Raw genomic sequence first — 11,707 nt, forward strand, 5'->3', positions numbered from 1 at the left:
CATAATACCTATGGGTATGGATTTCAGTTATACCCATAACCCTTGGAATCCAACCTATAAATATGTACTCCTTAGCCAAAAAAATGCCTACACACATATTCTTGGAGTTCATGAGGTGTTTTGGTGCATGAAGATTCTCTCTCAAGAGACACCTTTGTCCTAGGTGAGTTGTGAGCCATTTGAGGCATTCATACTTTGGGTGTTAAGCTCTTAAGGCCAAATACAATAAGGTTTCAAGCTACATAAAAGGTATGTCATCTTAACTAGTATTTCATATTGTTTATGTCAATTGCATGCTAGTTATAGGCTTAATGCTTTGGAAATACCATTACATATATAATTAGAGAAAACATAGATCCATGGCATTTAGGGTTGTATGTGCACCATATTGTAGTATACAAAACCCAACAGTAACATCCCAATTTTCAGGAATGAATTTTGAGCTTTATATGTATTTTCCCAGGGCAACTCGACGAGTTGGGAGGCTCCAACTCGTCATGTAGAGTTTTAAGGAGCCGCGTATATTTCAGGGTCTACTCGACGAGTTGGAAGGCACCAACTCGACGAGTTGAAGGCTGAACATGAAAACCCTAATTTTTAAGGTTTGCACCCTATTTAAATAACTTATGACTCATTTGTGGCCTCCCTCATCGTCCCCTCAGTCCATAGAAAACCCTAATCGCACCTCTTTCCACATTTTAAGTGTTTGTGAGCTTAAAGAGTGTTCTTTGGTGCTTTTCTTGAAGGAGTTTGAAGTTGGTGGTGCAAGGTTGAAGGGAGAAGCTTTAGATCCGGTGTTTTCGGTGTTGTTACAACCACTTGGAGGTATAAAGTCATTATCTTGATCATCCCTTCTTCTAGATCTCTTCTTTTAGAAGTTATGGCCATTATTAGCTTATTTTGGGACCATTCTTGGATTTGAGCATGTTATGAAGCCATGGTTTCAGATCTGGACGTTTCATGATCTATTAGATCTGCATCATGGTATATAGGATGGTGCTATGTTTAGTGATCTGTATCATGGTATATAGGATGATGTTATGATTAGTGATCTGTTAGTTCTATGTGACTGTCTATACATGCTAGCTAGCATTGATATCTATGTGTTGATTGTGTGTTTGCGGGTGGGTTGAGGCAGTCCTTCTTTGTGCTCTAGGCTAACAGACCCTGGGCGGTCCGGATAGACTGAAGGCCCATCGGGGCGTACCAGTCAGGTCGAAGTCCCGTAGAACGGTCCACATAGGTTGAAGGCCCAGTAGGGCGGACCAGACATGCTGAAGGTTCTGAGAGTGGGCCAGATAGACTGAAGGCCTGGTAAGGGCGGTCCATTCATACTGAAGACTCTATATGCATGATGTATGTTATGATATTATTCTGGTTTGTGTGGCGTTGGTATTTTGGGGGGACTCACTAAGCTTCGGGCTTACAGTTTTGGATTTTATTTCAGGTACTTCAGATGATCGCGGGAAGACGAAGGCTTGATCGTGCACCTCCTCACATTCTATGATTTTGATTATGGGATTCTCTGATATGAAACTATTTTGAATACATTTTGTAATAACTGATGGCTTTTGATGTTGAAAAAGTTTTAAATTTTTATGAATTTTTATGGATGTCACATAGTCACTATATAGTATAGTAAAGTAAGTTGGGTATCGAACTCAGGGAACGGATCTAGTATATTAAAGTAACTACTAAAAATTAATCTAAAAGCAAACAATAGTTAAAAGGGTTTTATCTAATTTTTCAAGTTCAGAAAAACTTAAGCGCTTAAGTAAAAACTGTTTTAATCAATATATTAAAAACACTTTCATTTAGTTTCGAATCCACCTTTTTCCTATGGTTAGTTACTATTTACGGATTAATAAAGTTGATTACCAATTGTTATGTAATTAGCTATTTTGGTCCAATAAACTAATATTTTCACCAATTCATGTAAATACTATGTATGGTCATACACAAGCAAACACAGAACTAGTTATTAATTGTAATTGAGCTTTGTAAGATTTATCTAGGCAATTAAGCAAACACAATTATGGTCACAATTATTTTCTCCAGCATAGCTAAGTTTGTTACTTTTATTACTTGATCTAGATGTAGTCACTCCTAGCTCTAGCAATTTAATAGTCACTAAACTACTAGGTAAACAAGTTCATGTAATTTAATGGTCACTAAGCTACACTAAACTTGAATTTAAGCAACAAAGTCACAAACTTTAACATGCTAGGTAATGATAGTCAAACACAAGCACAAAACCAACTTATAAAATTCAATAAATAGTAAACTAAACCACAGATTCAAGGTTTCATCTAGCTAAATGAAAGTAAACGAATTTAGCTACTCATAACTGAAATCAAACACAAGATTTCATAAGTAATTGACATGATTCAAGTATGAAAACCGAATGTAATGATTTGATCTTGAATTCCTCAATCTTCCAACTATCCTTCCTCCAAAAGAATGATTTTCGCAATCTTCTGACCTCAAATCTCGAGTATCCCAGAATATCCTCTCTCCCAAAAGCCTCTTCAATCGATAATGCAAAGGAGTATTTATAGTTTTTGAAAATATGTTGCTCACGTCGTGAGATAGGAGTCTCACTTCGTGAGCTTGGTTTTTATCCATATCGAGGAAGGAGTCTGACTTCCACGTATTAATCTTCTTGAATTTCCTCCTCACGTCGTGATCTTGATGTCTTACGTCGTGAGCTTGGTTTTTCAGCTGAAATCTTCTTCTTTTAAGCTCCAAACCTCCATAGTTCCAATGCTTGTCACTTCTGGTCCTTATTCTTCAAGAGTGTCGTAGTTGGCTGCAAAATGTAAATTAATTCAATAAGTATCACATATCTTTGAAATTAACCAAAATATTACTTAAAATGTATTAAAATATTGCCTAAAAATGTGTATAAATATGGCAATATCAAACCGCCTAGTCTTCAGGAAATCTCTTCTGCTACTGTCCCCATGTCGACAGGTAAGAATCCTTAGGTCATCTTTTTCTTTTCTAATATGAAGGATCCTAAACTCACAGGGCTTTTTATTTATGTTTAGGATCCAAGGTCACGCACTCCGGTGCTCATTTTACCCTCGCCGATCTTGACACGACCATGTCTAGTGGCCAGCTGGTAGTGAAGAAGGAGAAGACATCATCTTCTCTCCCTCCCAAGAGAACCTCCAGAGATTTGACAGTGAAGACTCCGGGATCCCGGAAGAGAAAAACTACTAAGGTCACAAATATAAGCTTGAAAATCTCGGAGCTGAGGACGCACTCTTGAAGTTGGTTTCTGTTTTTCAGGCTATAAATGACAGTGTAACTTTGATTTTCATATTCACCTTTCACTTTTGCTGATGTCATTCTCATTTCAAGTCTCCGATCATGTCTCTGCTGACCTGAAGATCCAAGCTGAGAGGGTTGTATCAGCCTTAAAGGAGCAGAGGAAGATGTGGAGGGAGACTAATCAGGATCTGTTGAGGAGGGTGGAGTTGTTAAGCAAGGAGACGGCTGAGAAGGAGGAGGATCATGCTGCTAAGATAGATGAGGTGATTGTTGAAATAAAGGTTAGTGATGTAGTGGTTGTTTGGGAGGCTAAGCTCAAGCTAGCAGGAGATATGGAGAATGCAGGATCCTGGAACGTAGTTAGATGGCGTAAAGCCTTGGCTAAGTTGACTGGCAAGTGTGTTGATGTTGGTCAGGGTCCTGCAGAGAAGAACAAGGGAGAAAAGGGAGAGACAGAGATATCCCCAACTGGGGATGATCAAACAAAAGCGTAGGTTTGATGTTTTCAAAAACAACTTTTAAATATTTTGGCTTGTAGACAATGTTTCACTTTTTTGGGGGTTGGTAGGCAACCCTTTTTTATTTCATGCACATGGTTGTTGACGTTTATATCTCTTTGCTTGCGTGTTTATGTGATTGTAGCAGTAGGATTTCTGAGGATCTTCAGATGGTTATATGCATCTCTATGGAAAGAGGACAAAAAATCACAAACAATGATATATTTGGTTTTTTTCTATAAAAAACATGGCCTAAAAAATTAAACGAAAAAAATGGGTTTTGTTATAATCCGATGCATGTGCGTCAATTGTAAAAATCGACAACTTTTCTTTTTCCATTGATCGCTTTAAATTCCGACGATTTAGACTGGTTATTTGGTTTCTTGACTAATAATGGTTCTCTATTTAACTTTTCCCTATGTATACTTGGTATCTTCGTACTTTTTTCTAATGAAAAAAGTGGTTGCTTTTAAAAAAAGTATTATTATATTATAATACTAGGTTATAGCCTGTGGGAACCACGGTTGACTTTTATAATTAAATTTTTATAATAAAAACTCATAACTATTAATCAATTTTTTTAAATAAAATACTAATTAGAAGATTTATGTTTTTTAATTTATGTAAATTATAATCGTTGATTTAAATAAATATTTAAAATTATTTTTCAAGCTCTATTAGAAAATTTTTTATTTGTGGATTAATGAAAAAAATGATATTGTCTAATGAAATGTTAAATTAATTATAAAAAATAAAAAGACCAGGAAAAGTGAAGTAAATTAAAATTGATGTATGGTAAATAAGAAAACTAAGTTGTTGAAACAAAAATATATGGAAAAATATAACAAATTAACAATAAAGTTTTATTAAAAATAATTAAAAAAATCGTTATAATAAATAATATTCTACAAACTACTTACAAATTTCTAAAAACTTCTTTATACACAACATTAGAAGTTTTATTTGTATGTCTGTCATCCCTATCTAAAATTAACAATTTTAATCATTCTCTACTTTTAACATTAGATAAAACATCATACAATTGGTCATGTGTAAAAACCGGATCTTTGAGAAACAAACCAACCATAGATAAAGACTCTCCTTGGCTCTTGTTAACTGTCATTGCAAAACAAACGACTAATGGAAATTGTCTTCTTTGGAATTTGAATGAGATTTTTTTTTCAGATGGTGTTAAGGACATTCTTGGAATAAATGTATGATTTTCAATATTATTTCTAGATATAATAATTGCCTCAATAACATATTTGCCCAAAGATATCACTTGTAGTCTAGTGTCATTACATAAGCCATTTTCCTGATGAATGTTTCTCAGCAACATAACTGGAACCGCGACTTTCAAAACTAACTTATAATTAGGCAGACCTAAGACTTTGAGACTATTTAAAACATCAGGTGAGTATAAATTGGCATCAAACTAATCATGGATAAACTCTGATTGGCATAGTTTATCTGAACTTAAATATTCGACTTTATCTCCTGGAAACAATGATAGCAATCGATCATTTATTTTTCCAACAACTTCATTTTTGGAGCAAGTATTGCTCTTTCTTGAAAATATCCCGGATTGTTGGAATCTTCAAGAATTGAATAATATTCAAAGTTGATTAATGAACCTATAGGATCATACGAATCATTAATGAGAAGATCATGCGAAATATCAATAATCGTTTCGTCATCGTTATGACCACCAAATTTGCCTTCTCCTATATCCAAGAGTCATTTTGCAAAATCCATTGTTTGCTGAATAGCAGATGTATCGTTTTTGACAACTAGCCTCATGATTTTGGTTAGTTGATAGCCTTTGCATTGTTGCCATAAATATGAAGAACTTAAAAAAGCATTAACAGTGTCTTGTCTACTACCACTTGGGATAACAGGCATAATTTGTCTAAAATGTCCTCCAAAAACAATCACTTTCCCTCCAAATGGCAAATGCATGCTTGTGAATCATGATTGCTTCATCCCAAATGATCAATGGGGTTTTTTGTAATAAACTGGCGAGTTCACTATCTGGTGATATGGAACAAACAGAATCCACAGTAAGAACCAAAAGAATTATAAATTGGGAGTGTGTCGTCCTGCTGCCGGTTAATAATAAAGAAGCAATCCCACTTTATGCAACATTTAAAACAATTTGAGCATTACATCTAAATGCAGCAGATAATGTATTCCAAAGATAGGTTTTGCATGTTCCACCATAACCGTAGACAAAGAAAACACCTTCTTTATTATTCTGAATTGCAGCCATGATGTCATCAAAAGTGCTTTGTTGCTTATGTGTTAAGGCAATGGAAAGCTTATCAAACTCGTTCTTTAAAACTAATATGTCATAATCTAGCTCCTTAATGATAAGACGATTGTTTGAAGAAGATACAGAATCAGCATCAGGAAAAGGCATCCTTGTATACTTTTTGAGACTTGAATTGTTACGACGTAAAATTTGGTCAATCTCAAACAAAATCATGTTCTTAATTTGATCTTCATTAAGTGATAAACCTGGAAGGAAAATGGTATAATAGTTAGAATAAATTAAAAAATACGTTTGTTTGCATTAGAAAATAATATTATTCTTTTATTAGCAAGGATAAACCTGTCAGTGGTTTCTCTATCTCTACTCTGTACAGCCGAGTCGGATCTCAATACGGGTTTGTTGATAGGTTCGGTTAGGCGAAATCGTGGGTAAATTGGATCAACAATATCAAATTCTGAACTCTTTAGGTATAAATCTCCGATTGATCGAGAAATCTAATTGTAGAACATTAGAAGTAGTATGAGATTATGAATTGATTCTGGAATATTTATAATTATTGTTTATATTAAGAGAGAGTTAATGAAATTAACCTGAACAATGCCTTTAACTCGCCATACACCATGTTCGTATCTAACAACGATGTTGGGGTCCTCTGGATGATCGACTTGTAGGTCTCGTCTCACTTCCATCATGCTCGCATTATGATCGTTTGTAAGCGGTTGGGCGATGACTTTGCTTAAATTTCGTGGATTCGCACGCCTTAAAACAGCTATTGAATCACCCAAATTAGTAACGAACAATTTCTTATTCCATATGATCCCTACCAGACAACAAGAACCAACTGAATAGATGTTAGGTATGTGTTTCAGTGCTTCACGTGCAAAATAGATGAATACTTTCTCGGTTTCAGCAACCACATTTCTACGCACTTGTTTGTTAATCTCCTCAATTTCATACCTTCATCCTTCCATGTGCCCCTGTTATCTACGGGATTTCATATACTAAGTTATGGATGAATAATTGTGCATTCATTTATAATAAATTATCAGACGAGCTATACACATAAAGTGTTCGATGAAATGACAGAACCAAAACATTGCTCTGTTCCACCAACTTTTCCTTTGTTATATCCAACTTCATTCAAATGAAAGAATGGAATCCAGCGGTGATTTATAAAAAGGGGTGGAAATGAGAGAGAGAGAGAGAGAGAGAGAGAGAGAGAGAGAGAGAGAGAGAGAGAGAGAGAGAGAGAGTCCCTTTAATATTAAATAATTATATTGTTTTTCTTTTTTTTTAAATAAGGCAAAACTTCATAAATGGTCCGTGTGGTAGTGAAATGACAGAAATGTCATTCACTTAACGGTCAAAAGGTAACGGAGTTAGCGAAAAAGATCATTTGTTAAAAGTTTTGAAATCACAGGGACCATCTGTGAGGGTTTTAAAAACTAGAGACTAAACTTCATATTTCCGTAAACTACAGGGATCATTTTTGAAGTTTTGTCTAAAAAGTATATAACGTGGCAGTCCTAGGATTAATAGGTGTTCATCGAATACCTTTTTTTTTTTTTGGGCTAAATTTGCGTACTATTTAAGACTCTTAATTTTTTTTAGAACCGCATTTACGACTCTTAATGACTTTAATGGCATAGTTAATATCAATTACTACGAAACATAGATTCGCATTGCATTCTTGAAAAGAGCCCCATCTCTCTCTCTCTCTCTCTCTCTCTCTCTCTCTGAGTATAAAATGGTACATTGAGCCGTGCCATTGTATCCTGTATCGATATACATATCGATTCCTTTGTGGAAGTACTCAGTTCTATTAGATTATCAAGGATCATGGGTAAAACGCCAAGCTTAAACCTTCTTAAGGGTACAAAAAACATCGAAGATACAGTAAGATATGTGTGTTTGAAAGACGGAGAAGGCGATCATGAGCATGAGCCATTGAGTTCTGGGGCTAGGTTTTTTCATGAGCCAGGTTTTAATGTCTACATCCTCACTAAAATTGGTGCAAAATCCTCATTCGATATCAACCGAACTAAAGCCTATTTGATTCAAATGATTGATAAATATCCTTGCTTCTCTCAAGTGGTGGTATACTACTAAACTACAGAATGATGTTTTTACACCTTCATATGCATTATAAGCTAGAGTTTAAGAATTTAACTATCATTCATGAAAGTTCTTTTTTCAGTCTTTCAATTGTCTGAAATACTATTCATTGGTTGTTATACAGGTTAAAGATAAAGAAAGTGGGAGCATGAAATGGGTTCCCACGCATGTAAACGTAGATGACCATCTTATTGTACCGGAAATCGAACAAAACATGGATTCATCAGACCAATTCATCGAAGATTACATCTCAAATCTTACTGTATCTTGTATTGACAACTTGAAACCATTATGGGATGTACACATCCTCAACACAAGGACCTCGGATGCACAAGGCACATGCATCTTTCGTGCTCATCACTCACTTGGAGATGGTCTGTCATTTATGAGTATGTTGCTTTCTCTTAGTCGAAAGGCCTCCGATCCTGAGGCATTGCCTACACTTCCCGTGAATATGAAGGCCCATCATCATACCACCACAGCTACTAATGTTATTTCCTTTTGTATGGTTCTTTGGAACACTTTTGTCGCACTTATGTTGTTTGTGTTCACTACCATGTTTCTAAAAGACACAGAAACACCTATGAAAGCCTCAACTGGTGTTGAAGATAGACGTCGGCGCATTGTTACTCGAAGTGTTAGCCTTGCTGACATAAAGTTGGTGAAAAACGCTATGAATGCTGTAAGTATATATTTATTCTTAAATTTTGCATGTTGATGCCCTATGGCAATGATATCATCACAAATCTTAATTATCGATAAGTTTTTTCGGTTAGCTTTTTTCTGTATATCATGAAAGCGTTATATTCTTTTTTGTTAAGCACAATTATTTGGGAGATCTAAGAAAACCAATATTAAGTGCGTCTACTGTACTAAAAAAAACAAATTGCGATGAACAAACGATCTTTAATATTAACAGACGAAAACTTATAATATGTACATATTACAATATTACATGTTCACCGATACTTGTTTTATAGACTGTGAACGATGTAATAGTTGGAGTTATACAAGCTGGTTTCAACCGTTACCTAAAGCGGAGATATGGTGAGTTTATTTTTATATAAAGTACAAAACCTACGAGTAAGAAACTATGTACCTGCACATAGAATACGAACAATAACAAAACATGAACCCTGTTACAGAAGAGATAAATAGTCCTGTTCCAGAAAACATTCTCCTTCGTGCAATGATTTCTTATAACTTGCGAGCCTCTGTGAATGTTGATGTGAGTATTTTCCCTCCTTACTTTTCCTGTATGTCAAGAATGTCTTATTAGTTGTTGCTTAATTGCTGAACAGTTTTATGTCTCTACGATATATACTAGGCTTCTGCGAAAAATACAAATGAAAACGAAACATGGGGATACAAGGTAGGTTATATACTACTTCCATTCAACGTCAAAAATAGAAGTGACCCGTTAGACTATGTACGGGAAGCAAAGTCTACCATGGAACGCAGAAAAGCTTCTTTAGAACCATTTGCCACTAGATTCTTTGCCAAGTCATTGGTCAATAAGTTGTTTGGTATGAAGGTACTTGATCTATACATGTATTGCTTTGCCAAGAAAAAATAATGTATTGAGAAATTAATATCCTTTTAACATTTTACTCCTATGTATCTTTTTATCTATATAAAATGGTGATAAATATTTTTTTTATAAAATTAATAATATTTTAAGATACTTATCATCATTTTATATGGAAAGGAAGACAAATAGAAAAAAAAATAGAAATATATTTAATTTTTTTATTTAGTTACTTAGTTTAGGAATCCTAGTACTTATTTATTTATTATAACAAAAAATCGGTGAAAACAAATCTAAATTAAAGAAAATAGTTATTATAGTATTTGCAACTAGAACTTGATATATATATATATATATATATATATATATATATATATATATATATATATATATATATATATATATATATATATATATATATATATATATATATATATATATACTAGTTTATAACCCGTTATAACCACAGTTTTAAAATTAATTAAACTTTCATATTAAAAAATAAACATTATTAATTAATTATTTTAAATAAATAATTACTTAAGAGATATTTTTTTAGTTATATAAAATGATAATTGTTGATTTAAATAAATATATGAAGTTATATCACCTTATAATCTGCATTAATTTTATTTTATTTTTTAACCTAATGTTATTAATTTAATATAATTAGAATGAAAAAAATTTAAAATGAAAAATCAATTATTAATTTAATGTAATTAGAGTGGAAAAAATTTATCTAATTATTAAGTTATTTTTATTATTTGTTTTTAGCATAATAACATAGCTAATTCATTATTTGATTTATTTAGAAGTTCTTTTTTTATTATTTTATACTTATTATAATTTTATTATAATTATTAAGTTGTTGTTTTTTGTTTTTTTAATTATTTGGGTTTTATTTATATAACTAATCTTAACAACCAACATGTTTTTATTCCTAACCTTTAAATCATTCAACAGCAAACCATTTAAAAGTTACCAAACAACCCCTAAAAATTATTACATATATAGATTGCAGGAAAGTTGAATCGTAATGTTTACTACAACACAACATTTTGCTTCTCCAATATGCCTGGACCAAAAGAAGAAATATGTGTCCTCGGACATGAAGTTACCTATCTTGCTCCTAGTCTTTACGGGATACCCAGTGTGAGGATGATTAACTAATTATTTAATAGTTATTACAGCCAACCTAATTTGTGAAAGCTTGAAATTGATGATTTTTTTTTTGTTTTTTATAGGGATTGATGATTCATGTGATCAGTTATGTTGACAAAGTGACATTTGTTCTATCAGCAGATGAAAAAACTATACCTGACCCCCGAAGGTTATGTGACGACCTTCAACAATCACTGCACCACATCAAGTGTTCAGTTTTAGCTAAACCATGTGTAGAGAACTAGGTTTCGACACATATATGATTACAAAAGTATGTATGTATAAGTGTGTGTGTTAGAATGTGTATGCATATTTGTTATCTTATTCACATATAAGGATCTCTAGAACATATCAATAGTTTATTGAGTAAATTACAACCTTGTCCCTTGTGGTTTACATGAAATAATAGTCTTGCTCTTACTTATGGAAAAGTAACACCATTGGTCCTTATGGAGGGTTTTGGTAACATTGATAGTCCTCCCTTTAGCAACCCTAATAGATGGGTTGTTAAACATTTCAAAAAGACAAAAATAAACTTCTACCATTGCTTCCACCACCATTCACCCACCACCACCACTCACCCACCACCACTACCACCCACCTACTGTTGGAACTTTGTTATAAATAATAAAATGTGGGACTTGTCCCACATAGGAAGAAGAGAAAACCTTCTTTCTCTTTATAAGACTTTTCTCACCCATTTAATCAAATGGATCAAGTAATGAGTTAAGCATATTGGGTTTGGGTTGTGGTGTTGGACTAGTCAAATTGGGCTAGTAGAATGCTTGGATTTATTATATATATTAATAATCAAAGATAGGGCCTTGGGCCTTGGGGCTCTTCTTGGATAATTAATAT

At 33.5% G+C, this 11,707-nt stretch overlaps 2 protein-coding genes across 2 annotated transcripts; one reads left to right on the forward strand and one right to left on the reverse strand.

Moving 5' to 3' along the window:
• Positions 1–5,907: 5,907 nt before the first annotated feature.
• Positions 5,908–6,737, reverse strand: LOC145126949 (uncharacterized). Its single transcript, XM_079062213.1, has 3 exons — positions 6,636–6,737; positions 6,335–6,539; positions 5,908–6,290 (listed from the first exon to the last, which is right to left on the reverse strand). Exons 1-3 carry the CDS (start codon positions 6,735–6,737, stop codon positions 5,908–5,910), a joined length of 690 nt encoding a protein of 229 aa, XP_078918339.1.
• A 1,056-nt stretch (positions 6,738–7,793) lies between these two features.
• Positions 7,794–11,280, forward strand: LOC145125379 (wax ester synthase/diacylglycerol acyltransferase 11-like). The gene is made up of 7 exons (XM_079060839.1): positions 7,794–8,142; positions 8,285–8,842; positions 9,141–9,207; positions 9,306–9,388; positions 9,488–9,694; positions 10,703–10,840; positions 10,933–11,280. The coding sequence occupies exons 1-7, from the start codon at positions 7,885–7,887 to the stop codon at positions 11,092–11,094; spliced, it is 1,473 nt and encodes a 490-aa protein (XP_078916965.1). The 5' UTR covers positions 7,794–7,884; the 3' UTR covers positions 11,095–11,280.
• The last annotated feature ends 427 nt before the right edge of the window (positions 11,281–11,707 follow it).

The sequence above is a fragment of the Lactuca virosa genome, chromosome 7 (assembly GCF_052849685.1).
Source record: "Lactuca virosa cultivar CGN04683 chromosome 7, Lactuca_virosa_CGN04683_v6, whole genome shotgun sequence".
Classification (NCBI taxonomy): Eukaryota; Viridiplantae; Streptophyta; class Magnoliopsida; order Asterales; family Asteraceae; genus Lactuca; species Lactuca virosa.